Source organism: Xiphias gladius, chromosome 18, assembly GCF_016859285.1.
Source record: "Xiphias gladius isolate SHS-SW01 ecotype Sanya breed wild chromosome 18, ASM1685928v1, whole genome shotgun sequence".
In the NCBI taxonomy this organism is placed as follows: Eukaryota; Metazoa; Chordata; class Actinopteri; order Istiophoriformes; family Xiphiidae; genus Xiphias; species Xiphias gladius.
Genome location: NC_053417.1, coordinates 22,961,318 through 22,974,323, shown reverse-complemented (window position 1 = coordinate 22,974,323; position 13,006 = coordinate 22,961,318). Strand labels below are relative to the sequence as shown.

The 13,006-nt window shown below is 40.8% G+C and overlaps 1 protein-coding gene across 1 annotated transcript; it reads left to right on the top strand.

Annotated features, from left to right (window-relative positions):
- Positions 1 to 2,902: 2,902 nt before the first annotated feature.
- Positions 2,903 to 12,411, top strand: nt5dc2 (5'-nucleotidase domain containing 2). The gene is made up of 14 exons (XM_040153905.1): positions 2,903 to 3,341; positions 5,616 to 5,800; positions 5,900 to 5,974; positions 6,083 to 6,138; positions 6,377 to 6,470; positions 7,467 to 7,595; positions 8,064 to 8,124; positions 8,237 to 8,339; positions 8,468 to 8,569; positions 8,737 to 8,818; positions 9,035 to 9,121; positions 10,695 to 10,835; positions 11,385 to 11,449; positions 11,814 to 12,411. The coding sequence occupies exons 1-14, from the start codon at positions 2,981 to 2,983 to the stop codon at positions 12,073 to 12,075; spliced, it is 1,803 nt and encodes a 600-aa protein (XP_040009839.1). The 5' UTR covers positions 2,903 to 2,980; the 3' UTR covers positions 12,076 to 12,411.
- Positions 12,412 to 13,006: the final 595 nt, after the last annotated feature.

Here is a 13,006-nt window from a genome sequence, read left to right as displayed (position 1 = left end):
TCATGAACTCATGCTAAAAAGTGAAAATGTTTTAACATAATGCCATATTGCTTTGAGGGTTGTAAATGGATTTTTTGACCTATGTAATTCACTCTGTGCAGAAGTGTGTATAATTTAATTACTGTTGTTGTATAATATTTTAATTGTATTTATGTGGTCTGCATTCTGTGTAAATTGTTCTAGAAGACGACATGCACACACTCCACATAACACATTTGGTGGTCCTCAACTTTTTATGTGTATGCAAGTTGACCTTTCATTGACCTGTGATCCACTTTTGTCATGAAGAATAAAAACAAGCCAACACTGTATATCGATTGTGGTCATTTGAGTTAAAACACAGCATTAGTCACGCGTAACACTGAATTCTGTGACGCTTTTAGTTCATTATAAGGGATTATACAGCAGACTACTGTTGTTTTGTGGTAAAGTTTCTGATGAAAACATGTGCTTGCTCTGTGACGTGATGGTAAGCGTTCATTCTAAAATCTTAATGGATTTTTTTTTTCCTCGTAGGGAGGAAAATGAGAAAAAATATTAATAAATATTTATAATAAATAATATTCCATTTGCTAGTTTCCACAACTGAATTATGCAGCATGCTGCATAATTATTATTAGTGTACATTGTAATAAAATTCAGTAGAGTTTGGACTCAGAGCTGACTCAGCCGAGCAGTATGACTTATAACAGAATTTCCAGATAACTAAAGTAGGACAGACCAGACGGACCAGACGGTTGGTGTGAGTATTTGACGTGATTAATCTTGTGCAAATATTCCTCTGCGATGTGTTTAAAAAAAAAAAAAAAAAAAAATCCACTGCAGATTATCTAATCTAATCTAAAAATACAGGTCCACAAGCTAATAAAAACTTCACACTGTACAAGAGCCATCTTTTAACAAAAGTTTACAATTTAAAAACAAGATAAAATCATCAGACATAAACTGCAGTAAAACAAAAGCAAAGTATTGACCTAGTGCATCAAAATACAAAGTTAGTACAATATCACTCAAAGTATAACCTCAAATCTAAAATATTTACAACAAAGATTAAAACTCTAAATGACTTCTGAGTTTCTCAAAACTGCTTAGAGACATCAAAGTAGCAAGCTTCTTAATTTGTTGCAGATTATTTCCTTGAGCATCGAATATAATATTTTACAGCAGACTTTCCAAGCTTAGTATTTACTGTTGGGAGCTGTATGTGAGGCCAGACTGCAGAACAAGTTTGACAAGCTCCACATCTCCTTGTGACAAGTAAAGATAAATAAAATGTAAATCGCTCTTTAGAAAACCTTTGTAGTCAAACAAAAGGCCACGATGTATGTGTTCTGACACAGATATAAGGCCAGTGCAGTTGTGTGTGCCGCAAGATTTTCAGGTTAGGAATCTAATCGCAAAAGCGATAAAAGCTATCAGTATCAGTAGTATATATCAATATATCAATAATCTAGGACGGGGAGTATACATTGCTTTCAAAAGTTTATGTCTGCAGAAGAAACAGGAGAAACGGGTCTTATTTTGATGCATGAAGCTCAGTTCATAAAATTGTTTAATTTAGGTTTCATGAAAAATGACATTTATATTTAATTGTTCTTGATTTTGATAGCAACATTTTGCTTTATCTGCTTTTAAAACTAGTTTTAGTGCTTCTGGCAATTGTTATTTTACTGACGGTGTTGGAAGTAAATGAGAAGCAAATTGAGGGATAAATTGCATTCAGGAATTTGCTGAATATCCCAAGATTTCTCTTGTTGACCAAGTGGCTTTAGCGTCTCTTCTTTTTAAAACTTCTAATACAGGCCGTCAGATGGCGGTCACTTTAGTTTCACCCAAGTCATTTAAACCGAGTTTTTCTGCTCTGTTAGAGTTAGAGTTAAATAAATGACAGCTGATATGTCAGGGTTTCTAAAATGTGGTCTGGTTGGTTTCGATTGCAGCAGAGCCCCTGAGTAGCTCAAAGACTACCTTTGTGGGGATGCGGGAAGTCGTGCCCACCACACTAGAGCTAGTGTTGTTCAGGTTCACTACCAGCATTTTCCTTTAGGTTCTGTGGTGCCAGCAACTGGAACTAGTAACCTTTGCCCATTAAAATTACGAGTCACCAGCACACTTCAACAAAACGTGGGTGATTTTACGTCCTGTTTTTCATAGTGGTGGAAAGTGGTTGGGTGCATTTGCTCAAGTAACTGCACTTAAGTACTTTTACTTTACTTGAGTATTTCCATTTTATGCTGCTTTATACTCCATTACATTTCAGAGACAAATATTGTTGTTTTTAATCTATAACATTTGTCTCACACCTTTAGTCACTAGTTACTTTACAAATTAGGAGTCAAAATTTTTTTGATGCACTAGTATTTATTAATCAGTCCTGCCATAAATGAAGTAGATTAAAAATAGTTACATCCTGACCAACTGCAAAAGTAAAATGCTACTTATGCTACTACACTAACAATCAGTAATTATAATCCAATAATAACATAATGTAATAGTAACACTTACATGGACTTCTGTTTTATTGAGTAATTTTAATTTTTAAATACTTTAAACACATTTAGCTAAAGTTTCTTACATTCTTTTAATTTGTAATGGAGGACGTGTCTTACAAAGGGCGGGATCTGAGCACTAACTCTCCCCGCTGCTTGCTCGTTTAATGTCAAATAAACTTGAAAAAAAAAAATTAAAAAATGATTCTGTTAAAATATTCTCCTTGACAAATGGCGCAGCCGGATGCATTCTGAAACTTTTTACAATTAAAATACATGTGAGCAGACAGTTATGATCCCAGGTACAGTCCTCTCTGGTCATGATTGGCTGCGGGGACCGCAGACCCCCACCCCCTTAACCCGCTGGGGTGGGGGGGCGTGGCTTCATGGATGGCGGGGGAGGGGGGCACATTTTGATCGGCACTCTGAAGCCAGCCAGCCTGCAGCGGCAGCAGTCCCTCAGACGCCTTTTTTCTCGCCGCGCTGTTAAAATGTCTTTTAAGGCGGCGGGCACAGCGTTGACCCGCACACTGTGGAGCAGCGGAACCCCTCCCGTGGCGGGATCCACCAAGGTGAACAGACTTTGTACTACATGCAGGGTGAGGCAGGGCCGCGAAAAAACAGTGGAACAAAGTTGCGGCGCGCTTGCGGAGAGGCCGAGCGACTACGTGCCATCCTCCGGCGAACCTCCGCACAGATGCACGACGGGGGATAAAGGGCGACCCAAGGAGCCCGTGGGCGCGCCAGTCGTTTCTGGTGTGAGGAGACCGCCTTGCACCTCCGCCGCAGGTCCAGTGGACCAGAGGTCCTACCTGTGGGCCCGTTACAATGACATGAAACGGCTGGTTCACGGTAAGCAGAGGGTCTCCTTACCCCCCCGACCCCGACCCCGACCCCCCACTGACCAAGTCTACCCCGCGTAGCATCGGTATGTGACCATCCACGTCACCAGGGCTCCCTGTTCCCGGCATCGTCTTCATTCAGCCGTTAGTGACGACATTTTGTTCCTTTGGGAACTGCGTTCATCATGTTCCCAAGTGGCCAAGTGGCACGGGCGAGACGTTGGTGCTGCTGGTGACTCTGCGCCAAACGCCTTTAAGGATTACGCCCGAATAGTTCAGGGCAGTTTTGTAAATACAACCAAGAGTCGGCAACAAGTCAAGATGAGGTCGGGGCTCAGTTGTTCTCCCGCAGTTCTTCCATGTCGGCTTTAGAGAAACGGGCTTTACTGACGTTAGCTAAAGAAAAACACTAGCATATGGGATGCAATTTAATATCTCATTTCAATACCGTAGCCACCAAGTACTTTAGCTAATACTGAAAAAAAAACAAACAAAACAAAAAAAACGGGGGTAGGGGCAGATCACCAATTCAGTATCATTGCATGTCCTTTCATCCACATGTGACCGAAAGTAAAGGAAGTCAAGTAAAGGAATTAGCTATTTTGGCACAACAGCTGGTTGGCTACTTAGCCTAACGACGAAAATAGCAGCGGCAGTTTCCAGCAGAATGAAGCGTGGAAAACACAGGAATTTGACTTCAAACGTGAACTGCGATCGAACTTCGGAACACCGAGGGGTTAAATGGAGTCAGTTGGCACACTTAACAGATAACATTTGAACCGCCGCAGCTGTTGTCAAAACACTGAATTTCCCGAGTTTTTGTTTTTCTGTCCACGTGGTCCAGCCCTACTTTTAGTGGGCTGCTACAGTGGTGGAAGAACTATTCAGATTCTTTTAACAAGATAAGTATCAATACTTCTTTGTAGAAATGCTCAATTACAAAAAAAAAAAAAAAAGCCCTGCATTCAAAATATCATTCAAGTAAAATTACATAAGCAAAACATACTTAAAAGTAAAGTGCTTCTAATGCAGTATAGTGCCCCCTTCAGTGCTGTTATGAAGATTTTTATTATTAATGACGCATTATCATGCAAACAACACTTTAATGTTGCAGCTGGTTGAGGAGCTCATTTAGCTACTTTACATGCTGTTGAACTGTTTAATTTGTAACTGCATCATAATTTATAAACTTATCATGTGTTTTAATGTCAAGTTGTAAAGTTGTGGTGGAGTAAAAAGTGCAATATTTTCCTCTGAAATGTAGTGGAGAAGAAATATAAAATAGTATAGAGTTGCATTTCACCATAGCTTATATTACATATTAATTTTCTCCGGTGGAATCAATGGTACATTCGGTAGGTTTTTTTTTTTTTTCTTTAATATTCTCAAAAAAGGTTTTTCTCTCAGTAACTGCCTGACTACTGCTAACTACTAACTAACTACCATGTATTCTCCACCTAATGGGTTTTAATTAAAGCTGGTCATGCACTTTCAGTCGGAATAGTGATTTCACAGATCTAAGCTTTCGAAATGTGACTCAGCACGTAGAGAGAGGAATTTCCAGCAGTGGAGTGGCTGTAGGGAAACTAGCCTCAGGGGTGGTACATGCATGTCTGATGACCAGCTGCAGCCCTCATTGAGCTGTCCCAGGACAGAGGGCCATGGCCCACTTTCTCCTATAGACACTGACACAGCCCTGTGCTCATATTCCAGCCAGGGTATTAGAGACGGTCTCGGGCCCAGACTGAAAACTGTTTGTTTATTCTGTGTCCATGTGTTAGTTGCACGACTGTTGTATTTATCAAAATAGCGGCTAGTAAAACTGACAAAATAGAAAATTAAAAGAACCCTCTATTAGAAGAGGTAACTAATGTACTGCTCCCATTCAGCAATACATTAAGTTAAAAAACTGTTGATTTCATAAGGGCTGTGTTTGTATCCGCTTAGTTCAGTGAAGAGTCGTTTGGCCTCTCAAGAGCACACATTACACAACCTCCAGTGAGCTTAACAGCCTCAATAGACTGACAGTAGAATGACGTCTTTCCTCTCTGCAGAGGTGCATAATCAGCAGGTTTCATAATAAAAGAAAAAAATTACTCCTTTTTTTTCTATGTTAAAACGTGAGTCAGACAACGTGAATGGCCTAATCCTACCTTCCCTCCGTCAAATGAGAGTTTTGTTTCCTAATCTTGCTTAGTCATTGGTGCCTCTCTGATTTCATCTGTATTTTACTTTTAATCGTGGCATTTGAATGAGGGTTTCCCATCTGTTCTCCCTGGATCAGACCTGATCCCACCGGGCGCGTGTAACCTCCTCAACTCCTCCACCATCTACGCTAACAACGAGGTCAGCCTGGCTGAAGTGGACATCTACGGCTTTGACTATGACTACACGCTGGCGCTGTACTCAAACACGCTCAACACAATGATCTACAATACAGCAAGAAGTTTCCTCATTGAGCACTTCAAGGTGTGTTGTACAGTTGTGCAGTAGTATATTGGCATCACAACTTCTTTTTTTGTAGATTCAGATAAATTCATTCATCCATTTCGTCCTCCTGCTTGACAGTACCCCGAGGGCATCCGCAAGTATGATTACATTCCGAACTTTGCCTCGCGGGGTCTTCACTATGACATCCAGAAGGTAAATTCTTTTATATCACAAATGGCCCATTTCGGGAAGAGAAGTGTTTACATGTTCCCGTACAGAAAGTCACAAGTGAAACTCCTTTTTTTTTAAAATCCTGCATAGGGTCTTCTGATGAAGATAGATGCCTTCCATTACATTCAGCCAGGAACTGTGTATCGGTAAGAGGCTGATGCTGTGCTTAGTGTATAGGTTGAAGAGAACTGGTTGTCTACGCTGAAATGCTATTTAGCAAACAGTCATGACCATAACTTTTAATTGCTATAAGCCACGTTCATTTTATTCGGTTTCCTTATCTTCATCCCCGCTGCTGAAAGCAATATTCCATATTTGCATTGTCGGTTAATGTTATGTGTGTTTCTAAGCTCTAGTGCATTAATTCATGTTTGATGATCCCAGGGGCCTGAGCCCAGTGCAAGATGAGGAGGTCCTTCAGCTCTTTCGGGGGACTTACCATGTTCCCCTGCAGCAGGACAGTGGTTTCTATGGAAAGGTGAGGAGGATGGGTTTTTTTTTTTTTTTTGTTTTTTACAGAAAAAAAGGGTTATTATAAAAGCTTACAGAAATATGAATACATTTTTATAAGTTGTATCAGATACTTAAACTATCAGTGGCTTTGAATGTTTGTAATAACTTTAAACTAAAGTTGGATAAATAGAGCTGCCTGACGTTTGTCACGGTTATTTCACTCTGCTTTCAGATATTTTCGGAATGTTTTTTCTCTGTGAAACATGTTTTTGGTTTGGCACAGCTGAGAGAGCCCTTCTTAACATGGTGCGCTCAGCACATCTGTGATAATCTCATCGCGCCACTCTCAAACAGGGATGTAGTCCAGGATTAAATCTGTAACTGTCCACAGCGATTTAAGTGTCTGGCTTTGCTTGGCTTTACTATTACATAAGGCCCAATGGTGAATTTTGTAATCTCATTTGTTCCATTGCTGTCGTGAATCAGCTTTAAGGCATTAATGGTGTTCCATTCCCTAAAAATTTGACCACGGGAACTTTGTGTCCAACAATTTGTTTTGAGTTCTAATTTTTCACAAATTGTATTCAAATCAATCACAAAAAGTAGAAATCTCTATTGAGTCTGACAGTCACAAAGGTTAATAGTACCTGTTTCCTAATCAGGAGCAGTTTGGGGTCTGATGGTTTGAATATAATAGTTTTTGGATCATCAGTTCTTTTTAAGTGCTTTCCTGCAGCAGGAAGTGTGCCTCCCCATCTTCTAATTCTCCTTGCAGCAGTCTTATCCAAAATAGTTTTGCCGTGGCCCTAATCTCATTTGGGGACTTGGCTCCGTTTTCAGGCTAGCCTCTTAGTGGGTGTAGGTTGTAGTGAAAGTTGTTTTAAAATGATTAAGAAGTCGTTCAAAAGAGCATAGAGGCACAAAAAAATGTAATTTGGCAAGTTTACAAACATTAAATGCATCCCCCCCGTAGACAAGCGGGAGTAATTATCAAGCGTTAAAAGTATCTTTTCTGTCACAGGGGCCAAAGGTGAAGCAGTTCATGGACATCTTCTCCATTCCTGAGATGAATCTCTTGGCTGTGGCAAATGATTTTTTCATCACCAACGACATAGAATATGATCCAGTTCACCTCTTCAAGGACGTCTCTGTGAGCATGCCCCCTGACTCTCACAGTATTTAATGTTACACTCTTACGTTTTTAGTTCTGTCCTCACCCTGAGGCTCACACTGAGAAACACACAGACCTAGTTTATTTCACAGTTTTCACATACTGTGATTCTTCAGCTGGAGGTTCAGGAATCTGCTGAGCTCAGTTAAAAGTTTGCAGTGGACTGTCATGGGTAGAACAAAGAACAATAATTGCTTTTGCTCTTGGTGCTGAGGTTTCCAGTTATAAGGAACTACAGCGTGTCCACTACTTCATCATAATATATAACACCTTAATAAAAAAACATGCAAAATGTCAGAGTATTTCTGAGCAACTTGTGTTTGGAGCTATCTCGCAGCAGAAAATACTCATGCTAGATCAGGAAAAGTACCATGAAATTTTTGAATTGCACAAATTTTTTATGCAAAAATATTACCTCTATCTAACCCTTTTTTTTTAAATCCCCAGGAAGCTATTGGTATGGTTCACCTCAAAGGCTACATGTACAAATGGATCATGCAAGATCTGGGTAAGAAATCAATTTCTTATCACTCTGTCGATTCAGCATATTGCCGCACATGCCATGAGATCACTGTCACACTTTGCGCTTCTAAGATTTTCCCTCTTTTCTTTCTTCACAGATAAGTTCATTCTGAGGGGAGAAGAGACATATGCTGTTTTGCACCGATTGGTCAGCAATGGAAAGAAACTATTCCTCATCACCAACAGTCCCTTCAGCTTTGTGTAAGTGTTACCTATCTGAGGCACATGTCCTCGTGAGTGCGCTCTGACTCTTAATTGGAGTAAACAGTTTTATTGCAGTCTGTTATACCAATGCGTGTGTTTTTTTTGTTTTTTTTTTCTGTCCACAGGGATAAAGGAATGATACACATGGTGGGAAAAAACTGGAGAGACTTTTTTGATATTGTCATTGTACAGGCAGACAAACCTCACTTCTTCACTGATTGCATCAAGTGAGTAAATGTTTTGGAGAAAGAACACTGGTCATCTGATTCAGAAATCAGTTTGCATCAAAACTCAGTAGAGCTCAACGATCGCATCAAACGTGGTAGATTCACTTCAGTTTTTTTAGTTTGGAGAACGATCTATGTAACATCCTTCAAAATTGTTACTCTTACAGACCTTTCAGACGCCTGGATGGAAATGGAGACCTTCAGTGGGTAAAGATACAAAGTTTGGACAAAGGACATATTTACAAACAGGTCTGTGTTACTTTAGAACCACTGTCTTAACTCCTCTGAACACTAAATGTTGCCTTATGTTTGAGCCACCTCCCGGTCATCTAATCATGGGACTTTTTTCTCTGTCTATTTAATTTTCATGCTGTAAATGTTACACGTTTTTAATTGTTGTATTCTGTGTGTCTTAATGCACTAAGGAGAACAGCCGGTGGTTTGCGGTTTTCTTTTGTGTTGCAGGGAAACCTCTTTGACTTTCTTAGACTGACAGGCTGGCGAGGGTCAAAGGTTCTTTACTTTGGAGACCATCTTTATAGTGACTTGGCTGTAAGTGTTAAAGCAGGCTGATGTCATCGCTGATGAATCTCTGCCTTAAGGATCCACATTATAATTTACTGTTGGTATTGTGTTTAGAATGATTTTCCCAATGTTTTTAATGCTATATACTTTTTCTATGTCTTCAGCATTTTACCCGGAGTGGGAATTTTAAAAGAAAGCATCATTTTTCAGTATTGTTAATGTGACATTACTGTAACCACAGTTACAAACAATAAAAAAACACAAATGCACACACTGCTAGATACCCACTGTCTCCACCTATTGCACAATTCGGAAAATTTCCATTGTGGCATTTGGGTGGGGCCGGAGTGGCCTGCAGAGTCAAAATTTCAAACATCAGAAGGCAGTACAGACTGCCTGATACTGCTGCAGAAATGTTAAATGAAGACGTGGATTACCGTGTAGAAGGTATACGAACACAATAACTGCTTAAATACATACATATTCTCTAAGTGTTCTTTTGTGTGTCTAATCAGCAAGGCAAAGCCACTTTATTTTTATAGAACAGACACAGTGCTTTAAATAAAGTGAAGAAATGCTTTAGAAAAACACTTAAAAACATAATAAGAAGTAAAATAAAATCAGTGAAAATAGAATAGATTTAAATACATAGTTATAGTCCTCATACAGTGCAGTAATAGGATGTAATGCTCCAAATTCAATAGAGGAAATAAAAGTGCAGAAGGGAAAATCAAAGGCACAAAAAAAAAAAGCAGAGTTTTTAAATTAGATTTTAAAATGTGTGGAGCATAGTAACTACAATAAACTTCACAGTTTAGTACTGACCCAGGATACTACTAGATTACTGCTTCCAAAAGATCTAAGAGACCCACTGGGTTTATATTCTTTAAGCTGATCTGAAATTTACTTTGGCTCAAAGTTGTTAAGTGATTTATAACCCAGCAGCAACACAATCTATTCTGTAACTTAACTGGAAGCCACTGTTTCACTCATGAGGACATCCAGACTGGCTGAAACGTAAAATGCCTGGAGATGAAATGTGTTCCTGCTCAGTATATTTGAGGTTTCTCCTCAGAAACATTCAAGATAAGTAAACATGTTGTCTAAGAGGGCTGCCTGGTTGTGCATCTCTCCTCAGGAACCAGATATGCTGCTGTCGGTAAAGTCCACAGCACTGTAGTTTTCTGCTCTTAAACAAAGATACTGATACTTCAAATGAGGATACTGTCTGTAAATTCTTAATGGATCCTTGCAGGAGATTATAATCCATAATTATATGAATTATAATTCAAACAGATGTACACATGCAGCAGGTCCGTAATCAGATTTCTCCCCTACCCTCAGCCTTATTTTGGAAGCACGGCTTCCTAATTTTAACTGTAGTGGTACGAGAGAATGCTGTGCTACGTTCCCTGTCTGCAGTCTTCAGTCATGCAGATGCAAACTCTTAAAAAGCTGATTAGAAACCTGGAAAATCAGGTTTCTCTCAAGAAATCAGCTTATTGGAGGAAGCTGACTGTGACCCCGTTACTTAAGTACATGTTAACACACCGTTTGTACAGGCTAGAGTTTGACCCAGCAATTTCACACTCTGTCGCAGGACCTGATGTTGCGACACGGCTGGCGCACGGCAGCCATAGTACCTGAGCTGGAGCAGGAGACCAAAGTGGTGAGCACAGACCGGTACGCTCTGAACCTCACGTGGCTACAGGCTCTAACCGGCCTGATGGAACGCCTACAGGTGAGGATTTAATCCCGGGAATGTTTGGAGGTGTTAACTCTCTCTCTCAGAGGCACACTAAATAACAAGGATGACACAGCAAAAAAAATGTCTGTCTTCAACAGCTCCATCCCAAATGTATTCAGGGTAAAAGGAAACAGATGTTGACCTCTCATAGCCAGCAGCTACTAATGCGCAGTAAACCCCAGATTGCTGGGGGGAAAAAAAAAACAAAAACGGAGGGTAAATCCCAATCTGCACGGACACGAGATTTTGTCATTGGGTTCTTCACTGGGATGATGACATGTTGATGAAACAGGGTGCCAAAAGTCGTCAGCCAAGCTGTTTCTGAGTACGTCTAACTTCTGTTTACAAGCCCCTGTTGGCCTGTTATTGGGGTTTGAGAAACTGATTGAACAGCACAAAAATGCAGTAGAAACAACTTTTGCCCTCTGGTTCAGATCAGGGACTACAAACTGCATGGGCAAATGTCAGGTTCTCCATCTACATCCAAGTGTAGTGTAGCAGACCTGAATTTGTTCATAGTGTTGTTTTTCTTCATTATCTTAGACACACCGGGACCTAGACTCTAAACAAGTTTTTCAGGAATGGCAGAAAGAAAGAGAAGAACTCAGGTGGGTGCCATTGTTCTTGAGCTCTTGGTACTTTGGTACGTCATACTTCTACTCGACCATAATTTGGTTGTCAGCTATACTTACTGTTTGTAGGCTAAGATTTTAAAAGTATAGAATAAGCTTGTAAATTATTATGCCGTTACACTAAATTAAACGACCCAATTGTATATAAAATACTTAGAATTAACTCCACCTCGACCAGCTGCAACATTAAAATATTGTTTACATGTAAACTTTTGAATGCAAGACATTAACTTGCAATTAAGTGTTCTTACTTTGTGTTATTGCTACCGTTACTTGATCACTAAGTACTACTAATACTGACAATCACGTTAACTGTTACCCCTAAATGTTTCTGTCCCAGGGTAATGACAAAGAACTTGTTCAACCCTCAGTTCGGCAGCATCTTCAGAACATGTCACAACCCCACCTACTTCTCCAGGCGTCTGTGTCGTTTCTCAGACATCTACATGGCCTCCCTGGGCTGTCTTTTGAACTACGACCTCTCCTACACGTTCTACCCCCGCCGCACCCCTCTGCAGCACGAGGCTCCTCTGTGGATGGATCAGCTCTGCACGGGCTGCAGGAAAACACCTTTCCTAGAGGAGATTTCTCACATACGATGAGAGCTGTGCTCTCCTCAGTGACTGATAGGATTTAATATTTTAGGCCTGGCTAACACTTGAGATAGATATAGGATTCGTTTCCTCTACCAGGGTTTCTTCTTAGCCAAGAAGGTTCTGACCAAGTCCCTCCACAGGGCAAAGTAGTCCTGTTCCGCATAGCGACCCGCCTACCCAGTGGAGTCACTAGAGGGTGCTGTAGATTTAGCTGCTGCCCAGAGAACATGCTATTGAGTTAGACACGAGGTACAAGATTGACAGACACTTTGGTTTCTGCCTCAAAGTATAATGGAATTGCTGAGCGATATGGGGCTACCGTTACACAAATAGAACAAATAAAGAAGTAAAATCTGACTTAAGTTTGTGTTGTATTATCTGTTATTAACCGTCTTATACTCTACACATACATTTTCATGTAAAAACGAGTAGGTTTACAGTGAAGCACGTCACCTCAAGATAACTGAGTTATGAAGAGAATTAGTAAAGCCGAGCACCGAGACTGACTTTTACTTAATTAACTACATCTAGTGAGTTGTGCACGTTGTCTCAGCCGAATTTTCTTCCATTTATTTGATTGGCCGCTTGGTTGCTAGGCAGCGCTGCATCCATTCATCATCATCCCCGCCGTAGACAGTCATTCACTCGCAGCCGCCTGCCCGAAGACAGCAGCAAAGGTACCGTACTCTCTGCATGTAAACTGCAAAAAAAAAAAAAAATGTTCCCGTGGAGCCGGTCGTTATGATGCGGCAGAGGCGCGCGGCAGTCAGTCGCAGCCGAGTCCGGCCGGCCGGAGCAGCGCGAGTGCAGCGGTCTCGGGGTTAAGTTCTGACGCGCCGTCCCGCGCCGGGACCGGCCGCGGAGCCGCGACTCGGCGCGCGCTGCCCCGGCGCTCGAGTTGCTTGAGACGCCGTATTTCTGATGCGACGAACGACTG